This window comes from Moschus berezovskii, chromosome 11 (genome assembly GCF_049115385.1).
Source record: "Moschus berezovskii isolate FMDL1 chromosome 11, NW_MosBer_1.0, whole genome shotgun sequence".
In the NCBI taxonomy this organism is placed as follows: Eukaryota; Metazoa; Chordata; class Mammalia; order Artiodactyla; family Moschidae; genus Moschus; species Moschus berezovskii.
This window is the reverse complement of record NC_142470.1, coordinates 80,316,827-80,339,783: the sequence shown is the minus strand read 5'-3', so window position 1 is coordinate 80,339,783 and position 22,957 is coordinate 80,316,827. Positions and strand designations below refer to the sequence as shown.

The following is a 22,957-nucleotide window of genomic DNA, read 5'->3' as shown; positions in this document are numbered from 1 at the left end:
GAATCCTTTTCTGCCTGGCAGTAGAGTCCACAAGACAGGGAACTTACGCTGAAACTCCCTCAGAAGGCACACACAAAACACCGTCTACATTCTCTTAAGTCTGAAATGAATGTCAGAACTCTCCTCTAGCATCCTTCTTTTATTACAACCCACATCCATATTTCAGTAGAGTCACTACAGGGGAATCACTAATTTTTTATCGAAACTATGACGTTTTGGCAAATGCTACACAACCAGCTATAAATCTACAACAAGCCTCAAATACTAAAGACGTGGTAATTATATGATGAGAAACAGCTTGATTATGGGTAAGGCAAGGCAGGCTGTCAACAAACAAACAGCTGTTTCTTATTGACAACCCATAACCAAACTGTGCATCCCAACCAACGGAGGAGTTAGTTTCTGTTGTTGCTGCTGTGTTTGTTTTTGACTATTCTCCCTTCTTCCCCTCCCACCTCCAAAACACTGAGTCAACTTAAACATTAGATGTGAACCACAACAGAAGAATCAGATACGCAAGGATAACAAGGAAAGCACTATAGACTTACAAAACATTCTCTAGGTAATAACTAACAGAAGTTTAAAGTGTACTTTCCAATTCAACTTCAAATGCCTATCTGTCCCTGTGCAACACGTCCTGTCATTACTATTTATATGAGGCAGCTCAGGCAATGGGCCTGTTTCCTCATTCCTGGATTATGACCACAGCAACGCCGCCACTCTGATTCTTTGTTCTGGAAGCTTTCCCCACAGATTCTCCTGTCCTCCCTTCTAGCAGAGGCCATGAACATGCTTATACCTGCCACTGTGAACTAAAGGACCTCTAAGGTCTCCTGTGGCTTGAAATTTAATGATCCCAGGAATACTTGAGAAGATTTGAATAAACAATAGGAATAAACAGAACCTTAACATAAAAGATTTAAAAACAAACCCACCAGCATAAATGGAATCTGCTTACTTTTTATTTTTGGCTGTGTAGCTTGTAGTTCCCCGACCAGGGATTGAACCAATGACCTCAGCAGTGCAAGTATGGAGTTCTAACCACTGAACCACCAAGAAATTCCCTGGAATCTGTTTGATGGTTCCATCATATGAAATAAAATCACTTTCACATTTACACCTTCAGGAATTTTCATATATATATACACTCCGTTTAACAGTTATTCAGAAACCATATAGGTAACCCGATTTTATTTTTCAACAAGGCATGAAAAAAAAATTACTTTCCCAAGGTCACGAAGCAGATGCAGCTAAACCAAAATAAGACCACAGCTCCCTTTGGTGCCCTGGGGCTTTGTGTTCCACTTCAAAGAACCACATTGAAATGAGGAAAGGACCAGTAAGAATGCTTATGCAATTTCAGTTTAAGTTCCCTTTAAACACACCCTGAATTATAACTACCCAGCAGAAAGGAGGGGCATATGTCAATAAGCATAGTAACGTGCCCCAGATATGACTAAGTATTTTAATCTAGAATCCAAATTTCCTTTGCAGATTTAATGATAAACAGCATTTATCTACAAGAAAATAGCTCCTGTCTCCCTCTCAGTGTTCCAATTTATTTAAACCATACCTTTACTCCCTGGTATCTCAGTTGGTAAAGAATCTGCCTGCAATGTGGGAGACCTGGGTTCAATCCCTGGGTTGGGAAGATACCCTGGAGAAGGAAATGGCAACTCACTCCAGTAATCTTCCCTGGAGAATCCCCATGGACAGAGGAATATTGTGGGCTACAGTCCATGTGGTCTCAAGAGTCAGACACGACTTGGCAACTAAACCACCACTGCCATCAAGCATAAGGGGCTGGATGTCTTCCGTGTTCTGCTGCCATCGTGGGATCTCTGTTCAGTTAATACTATTCTGGTAGCATGCCCATGAATTCATTTTTTGGAAAATTCATCAAGTTGCTTAAATATATCAACACACATCTGAGTATGTTTCAAATCATAAACTAAAGCATAATTTTTTTTTTTTAAGTCTGGTTGTATTTCACATCATATGAAGAGAGGGGACTTGAATAAGGGACAAGGCAACAGACTATCTCCTCAAAAAGCAGCCCATAGGAGGGTAGAAGGCAGACAAAGAGCTATATAAGCAAGAGGACACAGCAGGAGAAAATGCAGAGAAAGGCAGAGAAGAATGGAGGCTACACATTTGGAATCAAGGTTTCTCCAGTATCCATGCTTTTAAAATAACTGGTGTGTTCCACATTGGTTTGAGCAGGACATTTAGGAGGGGAAAAAAAGTCACAGACTTAAAGCCAATCCCCAAGAATAATTTTTAAATCTCAATCTTTTAAAAAGTAACCAAACCATGATGAAGACAAATTCATGTGGTGTCAAATGTAATGTCTCTTGGAATGTCCAAAACATGAATTCATTCTACTACTGAGGATACCTGGAATTTTTGAGAAGACCAACCAATGTCACTAAAATTAAGTTCCTACCATAGTGTGGGACTGTGGATGGTCATTACTACTCACTGTGGCTGAACCAGTCTCAAAGTGCACACCTTCTCACCAGGACTGACAGTGTATGATGACTAACAACATAACCAGGGGTGCCAGTGCCCCCTCCCAGCCCACCCTGTTTACATAAACCAGAGGCCTGGATCTCCCTCCTCCACACTGTCTCTCAACTATACAAATAATGATTCTCCTGGCTTTTGTCAACTCTCTGGGCAAGTGCTATGAGGGAATGACATAATTTTTACAGCAAATTTAAGGCTTTGGAGAGATATGTGCTGTGGCATTCCAAAGAAGCAGAGATAAAATACACAACTGATTGTCATCCTTACTTTCATAGTCTTGTAATACGCCAGGCATAAAATGCTTTAATGAATTCTATCAGTTAAGATGGACTGATTTCTGAATATTTCTGTTTATAAGGGGTTGGTACTTGGCACATCTGGAAAAACGAAGGGGTCTTTCAAAAATCCTACCGGGAAGATGACCTATTTTCCACCAGGTTCACATCACCAGATGATGCTGGATATGGCACAGCTCCAGATAAAACAGCCTTTTCTTGGTCTCTCAGTGGCTGTTCATGAGTATACAGCAATTGCTTTATACCCCTGCAAGCTCAATAGGTGGACGGCTCTTCTCCTGGTTTCATTCTATAGTGTGTGCACTTCTAGGTGGCATGACACTCTCACCTTCTCCCACAATCCACTCCTATTTCCAAACAAACGTTTGTCAAACACTATTTCACCTGAGATTTTCTTTTCCACTATAGTATCTGTTTATAATTGCATCCAACAAAAGGAAAGAACAGTTGCCTCATTTTCCCTTAACTCGCCTCTGGTACCAGACAGTCATCCTCATCGTTTGAAGGGTTTAGCAGACTGATTTACTCTATGAAGTCCTCCTCTGAAGTATGTGTGGGCTACCTGGAAACCATAAAGATGTTACCCACTTCCCTAATGCCCTGACACATAAGCCCCTTCTCCCTCCCACCCCCCGCCCTTAACTTTCAGCAAACACCCAAAATAAAGGAAAATTTTTCAAGTTTAAAATTGGGCAAAAAAAAAAAAAAAAGAGGGAGCCATTTTGTAGATAAACTTCATGCTTTGCTGTTGAAAGTTAAGGTCCACAAATCAAAAAGCAGTCATTTCTACAGAACTAGGCTTTTCCACCACTCTCTCAGTGAATCACGTTGTGGTTAGTTGAAAGTGCTGTTCACATAATAAATTAACCACCTCATTTCCTTCATCACCAAAATATACATAGCACCCCCATACAGATTTGTTTTAATAAAAGTAATAAAGCAAGCCCAGAGGTTATGGCTGTTATGACATAATCACACCTCTGAGATTTAAAAACACTCACTTGCACATCATGCCTCAAAAAGTCTTTGCAAGCACCCTCCTCCAACAAAACCTAACTACACTCATACTCTCTGGCCCCATTTATTTCAAATAAATAATGAAACAAATGCCTCGTATACGGCAGGAGAAAATTCTCCCTTTCAACTAGACATTTGAAAAGAAAATACATCTTTTAAAATAATATTGTATAATAAACAGCTTGGATAGCCTGATCTAGATTATTAAAGAAAATATATCACCAGAGTTAACAGTGCACAAAGAAGGCAGCCAACTAGCCTACTGTGTGCATGTTCAGTTACGTCCAACTCTTTGTGACTCCATGGACTGTACAGCATACCTTCTGCCCATGATGTTTTCCAGGCAAGAATACTGGAGTGGGTTGCTATTTTCTTCTCTAGGGGATCTTCCCGACCCAGGGATCAAACCCATGTCTCCTGCACTGGCAGACAGATTCTCTACCACTGAGCCACCTGGGAAACTCAACTAGCCTACTTACTACCTCACCTCAAACCTAAGATAACTTCTAAAGTTACTTGTTCAAAAAGAAAAACAACACATGTATTTCCTTCTGTGTGTGAGAAACAATCATTTATATATAAATCCAGGCAAATTAATTTTTCTTTTCTGATAATCTTTAAAATTATGGAGAATAACCCAGGGGGGAAAAAACTTCTCATCAATATCTTTTTTCCTCAATACAGACATTTCCCCTTAGAATGCCTTTCCACAGACACCAGAAGAAAGACACTGTAACACAACTGTCCACAGCATAGAAGATTTGGTGGACAAATGTGCCTGCCATGAGTGAACTCATAACATAATTTAACAAGGTCAGTTTTCCTGTCTCTGTACTGCATTACAACCACTTTGCAAGCAGTTCATTTCTGATCTAAATTCTATCAAACTCACAGCCCTTTCTATAGGATCATGCATTTAATGCATATTAAAACTGTGATGATGAAGCCTTCCCTTGAATTTAAAATATAATCTTCAGTTCAGTTGCTCAGTCATGTCTGACTCTTTGAGACCCCATGAATCACAGCACGCCAGGCCTCCCTGTCCATCACCAACTCCCGGAGTTCACTCAAACTCATGTCCACAGAGTCGGTGATGCCATCCAGCCATCTCATTCTCTGTCGTCCCCTTCTCCTCCCGCCCCCAATCCTTCCCAGCATCAGAGTCTTTTCCAGTGAGTCAACTCTTCCCATGAGGTGGCCAAAGTACTGGAGTTTCAGCTTCAGCATCAGTCCTTCCAATGAACACCCAGGACTGATCTCCTTTAGAATGGACTGGTTGGATCTCCTTGCAGTCCAAGGGACTCTCAAGAGTTTTCTCCAACACCACAGTTCAAAAGCCAATTCTTCGGCGATCAGCTTTCTTCACAGTCCAACTCTCACATCCATACATGACCACTGGAAAAACCATAGCCTTGACTAGACGGACCTTGGTTGGCAAGTAATGCCTCTGCTTTTTAATATGCTATCTAGGTTGGTCATGGAGAAGGAAATGGCAACCCACTCCAGCACTCCTGCCTGGAAAATCCCATGGACTGAGGAGCCTGGTAGGCTGCAGTCCATGGGGTCGCTAGGAGTTGGACACGACTGAGTGACTTCACTTTCACGCATTGGAGAAGGAAATGGCAACCCACTCCAGTGTTCTTGCCTGGAGAATCCCAGGGACGGGGAAGCCTGGGTGGGCTGCCATCTATGGGGTTGCACAGAGTCAGACACGACTGAAGTGACTTAGCTGTAGCAGCAGCAGGTTGGTCATAACTTTCCTTCCAAGGAGTAAGCGTCTTTTAACTTCATGGCTGCAATCAGCATCTGCAGTGATTTTGGAGCCCAAAAAAATAAAGTCTGACACTGTTTCCACTGTTTTCCCATCTATTTCCCATGAAGTGATGGGACCAGATGCCATGATCTTAGTTTTCGGAATGTTGAGCTTCAAGCCAACTTTTTCACTCTCCTCTTTCACTTTCATCAAGAGGCTTTTTTAATAATTAATTTACCAGTGCAATTCTTAAAGCCCATGATCAACATCTATCTTCAACACACAAATTTAGAGGAATGAGTGGATCAACATTCTTGAACAATATAAGACACTCAGAACATAGTTTTTAAATTCTCAGAACTGGCTCTCCTAATATTTACGCATTTTATTTCTCTTCCCAATCACTATAATTATCTAGTACAATCTAGTATCTTAGTTTTCAGTAATTCTTTTTAATATGAACATTATTATATTCAGATAGTAGTTTTTTTCTACTGAAAAAGAATTACATCTCAGGTTCTCTTTTTAGTATGTCAAACAATTATCTACACATAATTACATTCAAATATTCAGCAAAATAGCAATATCTATATGAATGCCAGAAGTAAACACTTTTTTGCAACAATCATATTCCACTATTTTCTGTCTATAGACTATCCATCCACATATAACCAATGTCAGATCTAACCAGTATACTAAAAACTTCCTTAGATCTCTGTGGAAGATAAAGATGAAGTTTTAAAGAATTCCATAAGCTTACATTTTAACAATAATTTCACTTTAAAAGAAAAAGTCTATTCCAATGAATTTCATGGCAACAAAGTTTTTTCATAAAGATATTATACTCTATTAATCAAAGATCCTCAGAAATACTGCTGTACTAATTTAACCACAAAGAACATTCCTATGTAAGTATGCCCTCTGATCAAAGTATTATTTTCACAGAAAAAAGGATGGTCTGTGTTGTTAAGGGGGAGAAAGGAATGAAGAGATACACGCTATGAAGAAACTCTGGTTCTTTCATTCTCAGCAATCCTTTACTTTCCACAGTCATTCTCACTCTAACCACATGGCTATTCTAATGCTTTCTGCTCCTAAATTCTCAAACACTTTTCCGAAAAGGAGATTCATTAAAATACTTGTAACCAGCATTTTTGGTTTAACACACAAAAATTTTAAGTGAGAGGCTATAAAAATTCAAGCTATGTTCACAACAGAGTTAAAAAATACAACAAATGAGCAACTATACTGATAATCTACCATTTGTTCATCCATTCAGCAAATACTTATTGAATCTCTACTGTGTACTAGGTCCTGGGAGCCGTGGATAGAGGTGGAAACACCTTGAGAGTTTACATTCCACTAGAGGAGAGATGGTAAACAAAAGAATACTGTGATTTCAGAAATCTTAAAACTTTAAGTTCTTTTCTGGGGCAAGGGTGAGGGGTATAAAACAGGAGGCTCCTACTTTACAGAGAAAATGAAACTAGTCTCTAGGCAGCGGGGCAAGCTCTCCCTATTCTGCTCTCTTCACTTCTTCCCAGACACCCACCATCCCAGGAGGTTCTCTCTTCTGAACTCCTGTCAATTTCCTTTCTTAGTCTATTTCTTAGTTTAAGCTGTGGGTGTCATCTCAGGCACTGAGCTTCCTCTCTCTGACATCTTCAACTTCTCTACTTCTACCTTCTTCCTGTAACATTTAAATACATTTAAATTTTGACCTCCTTTGAAAACTCTCTTCTTTAAAGAACTGTATACACCTGTTTCTAAGTGCTCACCTTTCATTCAGTCCTGTCTACTTCTGATTTCTGCCTCTACCACTCCAATGAAATTATTCTTGTTATGGTCACCATCAACATTTTTAAAAAGCAAAATGTGAAACACACATTTTCAACTCTTCAGTTCAGTTCAGTTCAGTCGCTCAGTCGTATCCGACTCTTCGCGACCCCAGGAATCACAGCACGCCAGGCCTCCCTGTCCATCACCAACTCCCAGAGTTCACTCAAACTCATGTCCATTGAGGCAGTGATGCCATCCAGCCATCTCATTCTCTGTCGTCCCCTTCTCCTCCCGCCCCCAACCTTTCCCAGCATCAGAGTCTTTTCCAGGGAGTCAACTCGTCGCATGAGGTGGCCAAAGTACTGGAGTTTCAGCTTTAGCATCAGTCCTTCCAATGAACACCCAGGATTGATCTCCTTTAGAATGGACTGGTTGGATCTCCTTGCAGTCCAAGGGACTCTCAAGAGTCTTCTCCAACACCACAGTTCAAAAGCATCAATTCTTCGGCAATCAGCTTTCTTCACAGTCCAACTCTCACATCCATACATGATCACGGGAAAAACCATAGCCTTGACTAGACGGACATTTGTTGGCAAAATGATGTCTCTGCTTTTTAATATACTATCAAGGTTGGTCACAACTTTCCTTCCAAGGAGTAAGCGTCTTCTAATTTCATGGCTGCAGTCACCATCTGCAGTGATTTTGGAGCCCAAAAAAATAAAGTCTGACACTGTTTCCACTGTTTTTCCATCTATTTCCCATGAAGTGATGGGACCAGATGCCTTTCAACTCTTAGTCTACCTTTATTCTTTTCAGTGTTTTACAGTATGAATTTTTGCTTCTCAAATGCTTATCTCTCTTAGATACTGGCATGTCCTAATTTTCCTTCTACATTACAAATACTATAACGTGCATTCAAAACACCTGGAAATCTTGTTAAAGTCAGATTCTGATTCAACCAATCGGGGTTAGTGCCCAAGAGACTACTCAAATTGTAATTCTCAGACAAACAGCATTGATATCACCTGGGAGATTTGTAGAAACACAGAATCTCATGCTCCACCTTAGGCCAACTGAATCAGAATCTGTATTTTAAAGAGACCTCATGAAGCTTTTTTTTAAACTGTACATTTGAGCTTGAGAAGCATTAGAGATCAGTGGTTCTCAAGCCTTAACCATTAAAACACAAATTCCAGTGCCCTACCCATTGATTTTGTGATCCTGTATGTCTGGGAGGAGGTTACAAGAATATGCATTTCTAACAAGTTCTTAGATGATATTGATACTGCTGATCCAGGGGCTGTACTTTAAGAACCAATGGTTCTCAATCCAGCCTGTACATTAGAATCACCTGTGGAATTTTAAAAAGTTTGTTGATGTCTAGGGCTCACCCCAGACCAATTAAACTAAAATCTCTGGGGACATGGCCTAAAGGCTGGGATTTTTAAAAGCTCCCCTGCCTAATCTTAAGGTTTCTAATTTAGGTAATTTAGGAGCTTGTTGGTTGAGAGGGGTAGTGGTGAAAAGAAAATAGTACAGGATGAATGCTAGTCATATTATGTAACATTATTACAACACATTATACTATAACTCCTTAAACATCTGTTCTACCCAACTCTGCCCTGTAAATAAACACTAGAAATTACAACAGTCTACAGGTTTGTCCTACACCATGTCTCAAATGATCATTTCAAATAATGGAACAAAACAATATTTAATTCTTAAAATTCAGAGAAGAATCCATTATTTGCGAAGTGAAAAAAAATCAATGACGGTGTTAAAACTCTGCATTAAAAGAGTATTTGATTTGGTGCAAAATCAAGAGTCTTGAAGATAAAAATTTGAAAGAATAGTATGAAGAGAAATGTAGCATAATAGGAAAAGTATTTTTTCTTTTTCACTGGGAAATGAAAACAGCTTTATTTTTCTGATTATATAAATCCTAACTGTAAAATACACACACACACACACACACAAATGTATAAGGGAGAAATTAAAACCAACTGAAAGCCAAAGTTGCTGAGATAAAACACCTTTATCATTTGACCCAGCTTTCCTGCATCTTTTTCGAAAATTTGACTTATTTAACAAGAGGTTGTAGAGTATATTATAAGGGACACCATGAGCCCACAAAACAACTTAAGAAACACAATATAAACAGAGTAGAAACTCCTGTTGTACCTCTCCCAGTTCTCAATCCCCTCCCATCTCATGCCCCACTCAAGGTAACTACTACCTGGGATTCCAGTGCTTATTTCAATGTTCTTACTGTATATATTGGTATTCATAAACAGTACGTAGTATTGTTTTTCATATTATAAATTTTTATATTGATCATCAACTACTAGACATATTCTGCAACTGCCTTCTCTCTTAATGTATTTTGTGAGGTTTATCTAAATTATGTGAGTAGCTCTAACTGGGTCATCTTTGCTCCTATATAATATTCTACCATCTGAGTATACTATAGTTTATTTTTCTGTTTTTCTGAAGGACATACTGTTTCCAAATTTTTTAGTACTATAAATAGTGCTTCAGTGAATTTCTTGTAAATGTCTTCTTGTGCACATTTAAAATAATTTTTCAAGGCTATGAATATCTAGCAACAAAACTGTTAAGCTGAAGAGAAGCCCCATCTCCCACTTTACTAGCTTCCAGTTGCTTTCCAAAGAGGTTGTTATCAGTTTATACTTCTACAAATAAAGTGTAAAATTCCCAACGCTCCACATTGTTGAAAACATTCAAACTGTCAGATTAAATTTTGAAAACCTGAAAGGTTTCCCACTGAAAGTCATGTTGACTAGTAGTTTGCATTTCCCTAACTACTAGAGTAATAGTATTTTTCCTATATTTATTTTACGTGTATGCCTCCGCTTGTGTCAATTACCTGTTTATGTCCCTTGCCTATTCTTCTGTTGAACTGTTAAACTTTTTTCTCTTAATTGTAGGAGATCTTTATAAATTATGGGCTCTGTATAGATTTTAAGTGATGCAAATACCTTATCTCTGTTTGCGACTTTCTATGTATTATTTTCTGATTCAGAGGTATTTTATATTCTAATACAGCAGAACTTAAAAATCTTTTTCTTTTTGGTACTACCTTCAGTGTCTCATGTGTAATTTTTTTTTCAGTCATTCACGATAAACCTAGTTTTAAACACTGTGAAAATACTTTAAAGTTTTAGAAATCCTAACAGTGATTTTTGTGCTAATATATGAAACCAGAAGGTGAACTTAAGTAGAAACTGAAACTGATCGAGTTTCACTGTCCGAGGCCAATAACAGACAAAATGTAAGTAAACAAAAGATAAAGGAAATTAGATATTTCATTGTTAATAATTCAAGGCACAATTTGTAATAGGTTTCTCAAATCACACTAACACCTCACATTTCCTTTAAACATAAGTAATTGTGTTTTACTAGGGTTTGTGTATATGTACCTGGCTTATTACATTGGCAGTGATTTTCAAGAATCTAAGAAAACTATAGTTAGTATTTCAACATAGGAAGGATAATTCTTCCAGAAGTGAAAAAAACACACCCAGAAAAGAAATTTTAAAACTTTAAATTTAGGAATAACTAGAAAATTCTAATAAATGAATTCATACTCCTAGAGAAGGTCAATTAATTACTTGTTTTTGTTCAATTATAGAAACAGCTCCGTTACGGTGAAGAATAAATGAAATACGTGAATTGCAAGACTAAATTTGAATTTCATGCATACATAAATACTTGATAAATCAGACATTCAAGCAGACCTAGTATCCTGGGATCTAAAGTTGAGGGACAGGATTGTGAAAACATTTGGCAAGGAACTCATTTATGTGAATAATGCCTAATTTCTAGAACAATTTCCTCTTATGCTTCTTTCACCTCTCTGTTTTATTGATTTCAAAATATTGATTTAATATTGCATAGAAGGCAAAAATCCAGGTAAAGTCATCTAAGTGGATATGCATGGGACAGACTTTTTTCTATATACCATGATAAAGTTTTTAACACATCATTAATGGATTAAAATGTTCAAAATGATTTGGACAAATAATAACAGGACAGAAGAGAATCCTTATTACCTTTGACATACCTACAGTAAAACATTTCATAATCCTTATAATATTAACTATAAAATAATTTTTTAAGAGTAATGCCACCAATGAAGAGTGGGTTTTTTGGGGTCTTCTTTTGTTTCTCTCCAGAACTGATCCTACAGAAAGGATGGGGAAATAAAGTACAAATTCCCACCTTTGAGGTTTAACCATGAAAAATTTCAGCTGGGAAGATGATTTTCCTTTCACAATGACTCCTCATTATACATAATAACGAGGAATAAAGATGGCCTGGATACAGAAAATCCACTAAGGATTTCAGAAACTCATTTTGGAAAACCATTTCACTCTCTAATAACGTCAAATGATCTAGCAGAGAGGCACCAAGGAGGAAAGGGGACTGCCCTGTCTTTCCTACTTTACTGTGAATGCTCATGAACAAATACACGTGTTAATGAGCATGAAAGTATCTAAAACACGATCCAAGGAAGAAATGAATAGCAAATAAATCCGACATATTCAAGGTCTGCTCTCTTGATACAACAAGGCCAAACTAAACCATCATTCCCCATGTCCCACAGAACTCAAGAAGAGCCAACCCAGCATCATCCTGCTCTCACCCTGGAGTGTTTTCTTGGGAGTAACACCAAGCCACTTTCCAGCAAAGTCTTTAGGGGTCAGTTAGGGATATGTTGTCATTCGACCACACTGGCTGCCTCTTTCTCCAGAAATAATGACAGGCATGTGTTTTTGAAATCAGCTCTCCCCATTTTCTAAGTCAAGGACTGGAGTGCTGCCTTGAGCATTTTAGCTGCTATTAAACCAAAAGTATTTTAGTTTCTATTGAAATAATATTACAGCTTCTATTATTTCATATAACTAACATTCTTTCTTTAAATAGCTTTCATTTTTAAAATCGACACTGCTTGTCCAGCTACTCATAATTTAAATCAGAATAAATACAAGTATTAAATTTACACTAAAAGCACTTATCAGTTCAGTTCAGTTCAGTCGCTCAGTCGTGTCCGACTCTTTGCGACCCCATGAATTACAGCACGCCAGGCCTCCCTGTCCATCACCAACTCCCGGAGTTCACTCAAACTCATGTCCATCGAGTCGGTGATGCCATCCAGCCATCTCATTCTCTGTTGTCCCCTTCTTCTCCCACCCCCAATCCCTCCCAGCATCAGAGTCTTTTCTAGTGAGTCAACTCTTCGCATGAGGTGGCCAAAGTATTGGAGTTTCAGCTTTAGCATCAGTCCTTCCAATGAACACCCAGGATTGATCTCCTTTAGAATGGACTATTTGGATATCCTTGCAGTCCACGGGACTCTCAAGAGTCTTCTCCAGCACCACAGTTCAAAAGCATCAATTCTTCGGCGATCAGCTTTCTTCACAGTCCAACTCTCACATCCATACATGACCACTGGAAAAGCCATAGCCTTGACTAGACGGACCTTGGTTGGCAAAGTGATGTCTCTGCTTTTTAATATACTATCTAGGTTGGTCATAACTTTCCTTCCAAGCAGTAAGCGTCTTTTAATTTCATGGCTGCAATCAGTATCCATAGTGATTTTGGAGCCCCCAAAAATAAAGTCTGACACTGTTTCCACTGTTTCCCCCTCTATTTCCCATGAAGTGATGGGACCAGATGCCATGATCTTAGTTTTATGAATGTTGAGCTTCAAGCCAACCTTTTCACTCTCCTCTTTCACTTTCACTGAGAGGCTCTTTGAGTCTTCTTCACTTTCTGCCATAAGGGTGGTGTCATCTGCATATCTGAGGTTATTGATATTTCTCCTGACAATCTTGATTCCAGCTTGTGCTTCTTCCAGCCCAGAGTTAATAATGATGCACTCTGCATATAAGTTAAATAAGCAGGGGGACAATATACAACCTTGACATACTCCTTTTCCTATTTGGAACCAGTCTGTTGTTCCATGTCCAGTTCTAACTGTTGCTTCCTGACCAGCATACAGGTTTCTCAAGAGGCAGGTCAGGTGGTCTGGTATTCCCATCTCTTTCAGAATTTTACACAGTTTATTGTGATCCACACAGTCAAAGGCTTTGGCACAGTCAATGAAGCAGAAATAGATGTTTTTCTGGAACTCTCTTGCTTTCTCCATGATCCAGCGGATGTTGGCAATTTGATCTCTGGTGCCTCTGCCTTTTCTAAAACCTGCTTGAACATCTGGAAGTTCACGGTTCACATATTGCTGAAGCCTGGCTTGGAGAATTTTGAGCATGACTTTACTATCGTGTGAGATGAGTGCAATTGTGCGGTAGTTTGAGCATTTTGTGGCATTGCCTTTCTTTGGGATTGGAATGAAGACTTACCTTTTCCAGTCCTGTGGCCACTGCTGAGTTTTCCAAATTTGCTGGCATATTGAGTGCATCACTTTCACAGCATCATCTTTCAGGATTTTAAATAGCTCAACTGGAATTCCATCACCTCCACTTAGCTTTGTTCGTAGTGATGCTCTCTAAGGCCCACTTGACTTCACATTCCAAGATGTCTGGCTCTAGGTCAGTGATCACGCCATCGTGATTATCTTCGTTGTGAAGATCTTTTTTGTACAGTTCTTCTGTGTTCTTGCCACCTCTTCTTAATATCTTCTGCTTCTGTTAGGTTCATACTATTTCTGTCCTTTATTGTGCTCATCTTTGCATGAAAAGTTTCCTTGGTATCTCTAATTTTCTTGAAGAGATCTCTAGTCTTTCCTACTCTATTGTTTTCCTCTATTTCTTTGCATTGATCGCTGAGTAAGGCTTTCTTATCTCTCCTTGCTATTCTTCGGAATTCTGCATTCAGATGCTTATATCTTTCCTTTTCTCCTTTGCTTTCGCTTCTCTTCTTTTCACAGCTATTTGTAAGGCCTCTTCAGACAGCCATTTTGCTTTTTTGCATTTCTTTTCCATGGGGATGCTCTTGGTCCCTGTCTCCTGTACAATGTCACGAACCTCCATCCAGAGTTCATCAGGCACTCTATCTATCAGATCTAGTCCCTTAAATCTACTTCTCACTTCCACTGTATAATCATAAGGGATTTGATTGAGGTCATATCTGAATGGTCTAGTGGTTTTCCCTACTTTCTTCAATTTAAGTCTCAATTTGGCAATAAGGAGTTCCTGATCTGAGCCACAGTCAGCTCCTGGTCTTGTTTTTGCTAACTGTATAGAGCTTCTCCATCTTTGGCTGCAAAGAATATAATCAATCTGATTTCAGTGTTGACCATCTGATGATGTCCATGTGTAGAGTCTTCTCTTGTGTTGTTGGAAGAGGGTGTTTGCTATGACCAGTGCGTTCTCTTGGCAAAACTCTATTAGCCTTTGCCCTGCTTCATTCCGTGCTCCAAGGCCAAATTTGCCTGTTACTCCAGGTGTTTCTTGACTTCCTACTTTTGCATTCCAGTCCCCTATAATGAAAAGGACATCTTTTTTGGGTGTTAGTTCTAAAAGGTCTTGTAGGTCTTCATAGAACTGTTCAACTTCGGCTTCTTCAGCCTTACTTGTTGGGGCATAGAGACGCCGGCTCAGGTGGCACAGACGCGAGACGCCAGCTCCAGCACAAGGGACCACACGCAGAAGCGTGGCCGAGAGGAGCTACCCAACCCCGACGTCAGGGCCAGCAGCTGAGAGGAGCTACCGTACGTCCAAGAGGCGGTGGCTGTGCAGGGGCCCGAGGGGACCTACTCCATGTTCAAGGTCAGGAGGGGCGGCCTTGAGGAGATACCCCTTGTCCAAGGTAAGGTGTAGCGGATGAGCTTTGCTGGAGCAGCTGTGAAGAGATATCCCACGACCAAGGTAAGAGAAACCCAAATAAGACGGTAGGTATTGCAAGAGGGCATCAGAGGGCAGACACACTGAAATCATAATCACAGAAAACTAGTTGATCTGATCACATGGACCACAGCCCTGTCTAACTCAATAAAACTAAGCCACGCCATGCGGGGCCACCCAAGACGGGCGAGTCATGGTGGAGACGTCTGACAGAATGTGGTCCACTGGAGAAGGGAATAGCAAACCACTTCAGTATACTTGCCTTGAGAACCCCATGAACAGAATCAAAAGGCAAAATGATAGGATACTGAATGAGGAATTCCCCAGGTCGGTAGGTGCCCAGTATGCTACTGGAGACCAGTGGAGAAATAACTCCAGAAAGAATGAAGGGATGGAGTTCGATAAGCAAAACCAATACCCAGTTGTGGATGTGACTGGTGATAGAAGCAAGGTCCGATGCTGTAAAGAGCAATATTGCATAGGAACCTGAAATGTTAGGTCTATGAATCAAGGCAAATTGGAAGTGGTCAAACAGGAGATGGCAAGAGTGAACGTAGACATTCTAGGAATCAGTGAACTAAAACGGACTGGAATGGGTGAATTTAACTCAAAGTGAAAGTGAAGTTGCTCAGTCGTGTCCGACTCTTTGCGACTCTGTGGGACTGTAGCCTACCAGGCTCCTCCAACCATGGGATTCTCCAGGCAAGAATAATGGAGTGGGTTGCCATTTCCTTCTCCAGGGGATCTTCCCAACCCAGGGATCGAACCCAGGTCTCCTGCATTGGAAGCAGACGCTTTAACCTCTGAGCCACCAGGGAAGCCCTATGACCATTATATCTACTACTGTGGGCAGGAATCTCTTAGAAGAAATGGAGTAGCCATCATGGTCAACAAAAGAGTCTGAAATGCAGTATTTGGATGCAATCTTAAAAGCACTTATAGGTCCCAGCTAAAAAGAAATCCAGTTCCATTTTGGTTGTACTGAAAGTCTATTATATCAAAGCTTAAATTTAAGTTGCTTATGGACTGGGAAATGGAAATATTTATTTTACAACACATTTTTCCTAACATGAAATCACTACAGAAAGTTCGAATAAAGGTAAAAAAAAAAAAAAAAGAGAAAACTCCCTAATCACACCAACAAAGATATAAATATCAGTCAACAGCCAGTTACTTTTTTCCTTCAGTGTAAATGCACATCTCTAATTCGAAAACACAAATTGGTTTTATTCTATATCAACAACTCTTTTGCAATTTAAAGATATGTTAAGAGCAATTTCTCATGGCATTAAGTCTGCCTGGAAAGCCTGAATTTTTAATGGTTGTATAATATTTCAACTGGTAGATGTACCATAACTCATTTAACTCTTTTCCTATTGTAGTTGCTTCCAACATTTGTTGTAATGGCAGACTTGTATGTGAATCTTAGAAACAGTTTTTATTATTGCATCAGAAGAGACTCCAAAAGAAAGAACTACCAGGTCAAAGCAATGTGTATTTTTAAAATGCATCGTGACAGGTATTAACTATTTACTAGAAATAACAATTTATATAACACCTGCAGTGTTTATGAATGTTCATTTTACTGTATCTTTTTTATTTGCACAGATATTTATCACTTTATTACAACTTTACTCAATTATTAGGTTGAAATTAATATCCCTTTGTCTAATTTGGATTTTTCTGATAGAGAAAATTTATATGTATTTCATCCATATAAATGGTATGTAATTCTCCATAAAATTTCATCAATGTTTTATAGGAACCAATAAATAAATGTACACAAATTATAAGAAAACACCGAATTCTAATAATAAAACATGTAGTTATTATATGTACATATACATTTGTGGCTAATAACTTTCCTGCTTCATCATTTGGCTTTAAACTGCAACACAGCAAATCCACTCTAGGTATATATTCAAGAGAAATGAAAATACACATCTTAAAAATTTGTACACAGTTTTACTATAAGTTCATATCTCTCCAGATACAAAGCCAATAGACTAGGTTTGGATGGATCCACTAAACAATGCTATCTCACCTAAGAACTGAATATCTAACAGTAATTTCTTGCTTCTTGCTAACCGATACCTGTTTAGAAGTAAAATAAAAATAGAAACTTGTACATAAATGTTCATAATAGCATTATTCATAAGAACCCCAAAGTGGAATTAACCCAAATTTCCATGACCTGATAAATGGATAAACAAAATGAGGTATATATACATACACTGAGATACTATCACCCACAAAAAGGAATGAAGTTCTGATACATGCTGTAGCATGGATGAACCTTGAAAATATTATGTGAAAGGAAAGAAGCCAGTCACAAAAGACCACACACGGCACACGGTATAATTACATTTGTATGACATATCCAGAATAGACAAACAAATAGAAAATAAATTAGTAGTGGCCTAGGGCTGGGGAAGGAGGGGGTGCTGGAGAGTGACTGCTAATGGTTTCTTTCGGGGTGATGAAAATGTTCAAAAATTAGACAGTGCTAAGTTTCACAACCCTGTGAATACACGAAGTATCTTTGACATGTACACTTTAAGTGGATGAATTTATGTATTTATGTATGATATATGATTATATCTCAATAAAGTTGTTTTTAAAATATATGTGTCACTATACTGTGGTCTGTTAAAGTCCCCACCAAAAAAGTGAAATTGTCTCTTGCTCTAATTTTCAGAAGTGTTTAATACTGCATATTTTTCTGAAACTATGCTGTTCAGTTCAGTTCAGTTCAGTCGCTCAGTCGTGTCTGACTCTCCACGACCCCATGAATCACAGCACGCCAGGCCTCCCTGTCCATCACCAACTGCCAGAGTACACTCAAACTCATGTCCACAGAGTCGGTGATGCCATCCAGCCATCTCATTCTCCGTCGTCCCCTTCTCCTCCCGCCCCCAACCTTTCCCAGCATCAGAGTCTTTTCCAGTGAGTCAACTCGTCGCATGAGGTGGCCAAAGTATTGCAGCTTCAGCTTTAGCATCAGTCCCTCCAATGAACATCCAGGATTGATCTCCTCTAGAATGGACTGGTTGGATCTCCTTGCAGTATAAGGGACTCTCAAGAGTCTTCTCCAACACCACAGTTCAAAAGCATCGATTCTTCGGCGATCAGCTTTCTTCACAGTCATCCAATCTATAATGCTCAGAGCAATTATATTTTCTTGGGATACTGTTCCATAATTAATATTAAATAACCCTTTTTGATCTTGCCCTTTGATCTTAAATGCATTTTGCCTTAAATTCTACTTTGTTGATGCTGCTGACTTTTCATTCATGTGGAATATTTTTCTCCAAATTTGAAATATCAAGGTTGCTGTTTTCTTTAGAAGTACCTCTTGCACATACAGGCTTCCCTGGTGGCTCAGCTGGTAAAGAATCTGCCTGTTAATGAAGGAGACTGCTTGCAATGTAAGAGACCAGGTTTGATTTCTGGGTTGGGACAATCCCCTGGAGAAGGAAATGGCTACCCACTCCAGTGTTCTTGCCTGGGAAATCCCATAGTCTGATGGTATACAGTCCATGGGGTCACAAGAGTTGGACACACACATCTTGGTGCTATATTTTATTTGTAAAAGTCTAAGATTCTATTCATAGGGAAATTTAATGCTTTCACTTTTACCTATTAGTACACTTATTTCTGTCATCCTATATTTTATTTATTTACTATACTTTCTTATTTTCTTTCCTCTACCTTTCGTTGGAATGTTAAACTTAAATTTTTTTACTCTCATGATTTATATTAAGTGTCCTATTTGTGGTTATTATTCATATATTTCAGATTATGTTTTTCTAAAAAATTAAAGTTAATCTATATTTGAATCTTTTTCCTGAAAAAGAGTCCTAATATTCTATCTCTTCTATTTTCTTCTACTCTCCCATGTTTAGTTGATCTGCTCCTAATTAATTTAAAGATGAACATTATAGTTAAAAAACTATGATTAACAACACAAATACACTTTACTGGACACGTGTGTATTGTACAGCTCTCTGCTGTTTCCTTACTTTGACACTGCTTCCTCAAGACATGACTCCCACTTTTTGGACCTCCAATCCCACACCCACCCTCCCACATTAGGTAGGAGTACTAGCATAAATAATTCTTTCAAAGAAGGTCTGTAACAATCAGAGAAGCTGAATCATTACAGATCCAAAATTATTTTTATTTTATTTTCCTCTCACACTGAATTGCTGGTTTGCCTGGATACAGAATTAAAGGTTCAACATAAATTCTTTCTCAACTTCAAAACTACTGCATTTCTATCTTCTATTACTTGTTTTTATCAATAATAGGGCTAACATCTACCTGATTTTCTCCTTTGTAGGAAAACTGTGTTTGCTTTCTGGAAGGTAAGTCAGTTCCTCCTTCTTACTAGCATTCTGAAATTTCACAGGAAGGCATCTGAATGTAGGTCATTTGTCACTCTTTTATTCAGTAGGCCTTTTTAGACGGAGAAGGCAATGGCAACCCACTCCAGTGCTCTTGCCTGGAGAATCCCAGGGACAGGGGAGCCTGGTGGGCTGCTATCTATGGGGTCACAGAGTCAGACACAACTGAAGCAACTTAGCAGCAGTAGCAGCAGGACTTTTTAGATTTGTCTATCTTCAGTTTGGAGAAATTTCATTCTATTATTTCTGGGATTATAACTCCCCTCCACTCTGGTTTATTTGAAGTTCTATTAGATGAATGTAGAAGCTCTGGATGGAGAAGGAAATGGCAAACCACTCCAGTACTCTTGCCCGGAGAATCCCATGGACAGAGGAACCTGGCAGGCCATGGTCCCACAGGGTAGTAGAGAGTCAGACACAACTGAAGCGACTAAGCACAGAAGCTTTAGAAGGCACTCTGTATCGTACGACCTTTTGTTCATGCTTCCTACCTTTTTAAGTTTAAGACTACACCCTAAAGAATCTAACTCAATCTTCTACTTCATTAATTTGCTTCTAGCTGTGCCCACTCTATTTCACCTATGTGTTGTTTTATCTTTTTTTAAAATCTTAACAATTAGATTTTAAACTTCTTAGATTGGTTTAATTTCGTTCTATTCCATGTTTGTTTTAGAAATGTAATAACCTTTCCTATGTTACCATGAATGTTAATCTGACTTATTTCAGAGTCTGTTGCCTGTTCATTGTTTCTTTGAGTATTGTTTTTTTCTTAAGGTTGGAGCCTCATTTTTCTATCACACGTTTTCCTCAAACATTTAGTGACTCTTGGCAGCAAGGTCATTTCAGAGACTCTCTGTGTCTATGTACAGTGGTTCTGCTCACTACCATGAGCTTCAAGTAAAACATGTGGGATATGATGCCAGGTGTCATGTACATGTCAGGAGTTTGTCTTCCCAGGAAGAAACTCCTTGAGGTTCCTGACAATCAAAGGCTACCTGAGGGATCACCAAGCCTCTCTGGCCTCTGTATTATACTCAGTGCTTTAACTGGGATTCACAGAAAAGTGAGGGAGAGGGGTCACCACAGGCCTAGCCATTCTATATGTACCTCCTTACCTAATCCTGCAGACCTCCTCCCCACTCCTTGAATATGACTCTGGTTAGTGAACACTACTGGTCTATATATTTTGGGGGGTGCGGCTCCATCATGCTTTATTTTTCTGTGGATGTGACTCATCAGGCTTAATATTTTTTAAGAATTCTTATAATTTCTATACACTGGTGGGACCCTTTCCCAGACTATTATCAGCTGATTAACATAAGGGAGTATTTATATAGGTACAGCCTTATATGTACACTTTTTCTGTCCTCTTATGGAATCTGGAGTTGTGGATATGCCAGCGGTGGTGGTAATGTAGTTCAAGAATAGCATGAGCTCAGCCTATTATCTTGATCACTTTCTCAGTGTCACTGTTTGCTCAAGGGTATGTACTCGAGTGTTAACATGGCTATATCTCTAAATCTCAGACTCGTATATCCAACTCTCAGCTGATACCTTTTCTTGTATTTCTTACAGGCACCTCAAATTTAACATGTCCAAAACTAGATTACTCATCTTATCCTCACCAAATCTGCTCAGGCATCCTCATGACCCTTGTAGCAAATTCTTCATAACTCCTTTTCACTCACATCACCAAGTAGTCCCTACAAAATACATTTTATTTCTTTCCATTTCTACCAAGTGCCATTAACTTTGTCCCAGCCTCCATTACCTTTCACCTAGAATAGTCAGTCAACATGCAAAAATACAAATCAAATCAGGTCATTCCTCTGCTTAAAACTCTTCCATTACTTCTCATTGCTGTTGGAATGAATTCCAAAGTTTTTCCACATTAAACACTACTCTGAATACGAATCTGGAGACAAGGTCCCTGTTATTTACTTAAAGACCTGATGCCAACAGGTTATTAGCCTCCTGGGTTATATAAGTTTGACTTTCCCGTTCTTTGTTCCACCATCTTGTTGAGGTATTCCATAACTTCACCTTGAATTAATATAACTTCTCTTAACTATGATGCCTGTATCATAAAACTGCTAGAATAGGTATACTCTTTAGATACTAGGTATTTTAGCTATCTGTAACTAGATCAGTCCCTTTAGGAACTATCTTTGTTGAATGAACAAGTCCAGTCAAAGCTTTGCATGCCTCTTGGTTTAACTTACTATAAAATGGGAAAACTCCAGTTAAGTCCCATATATAACAGGTTAGTCCAGGCTTTGATAGTGTGAGCCTGGGTAAAAATCCTAACTACTCTTGGACACGGCTTCTTTTCCTGTCAAATGAGGAGGGAACGGTTGGATGATCTCAAAGGTCTCTCTCTTCCATTTCTAGTGGTCACAGATCCTATGATGTAATATAGTATTTCCTTAGAGAAAGTACAGTACCTATCACTCAAATTTCTTGAAAATTATACAGAGGGTAATATTCTCCTTCAGGTCTAAATAGAGCTTTCATCAGAGAGAAAATAACTCAACTTGAGGTTTCTGGAGACCACTTAAACCAATATGGATTCATTTCACCCAGATTTAGTGTCGTCCTCAATTGCCTAAGGAATACAACCTCAAGAACTGAAAATACAATAGCAACAACAATAAGCACTATTACTACTACTATTGCTACTATTACACAGTAACAAAAATGAAAGCTTTTAGTTCATACTGGGGAATGACAAAAATAAACTATAATAATCTAATAGGAATGAAAAATAGGGAAAAAAATAAGTACCAAAGGCTTCATCCAGAAAGATCAATAAAGGTCAATAGTTCATATGGGTTTACCAAAAAAGCCAACATACTCCGCTTTGTCCACATCCCCTCCACTTTTATAAAAACATTAAAAGGAAAGGCTCTTCAGACTTGCATCTAACATTTTAATAGTGTCTAAACTGATTATAACTAATTATAAGTCTTGATCAAAACCATAAACACCAGAATAAAAAACTCACTCCTTCCAGAGTAATTTATAATACCTAACTATCGTTCTACAAACTGTATAACCGTTGAAAATGGGAACTTATTCCCACTGACAATTACTATACCAAGGTTTGAGTACTGATCTCTTTATTGATGGATTTCATAAATTAAATGATCCACATTGCTTTACCTGATACATTCCAACTCCAATGTGCTTTGGCTCGATTTTCACTAGCTCAGCTAATGGATCTTGTACACGCCTTGCTATGGAAACTGAAAAAACAGAATCAGAAAACAAGTATGGCTTAATGTGAAAAGCAGTATCCAGATAATTACTATTTTAGTTTCTTATAATACAAGCAGTTATCCCTCTTTATTC

The 22,957-nt window shown here is 38.7% G+C and overlaps 1 protein-coding gene across 2 annotated transcripts in view; it reads right to left on the bottom strand.

Moving 5' to 3' along the window:
- The window catches only part of SRBD1 (S1 RNA binding domain 1), a 253,401-nt gene that overhangs the window by 74,296 nt on the left and 156,148 nt on the right, over nt 1-22,957 (bottom strand). For both annotated transcript variants that reach the window (XM_055400672.2, XM_055400673.2), the window contains exon 16: nt 22,769-22,851. In XM_055400672.2, coding sequence (XP_055256647.2) covers nt 22,769-22,851 — 83 coding nt within the window. The remainder of the gene's footprint in view (nt 1-22,768; nt 22,852-22,957) is intronic.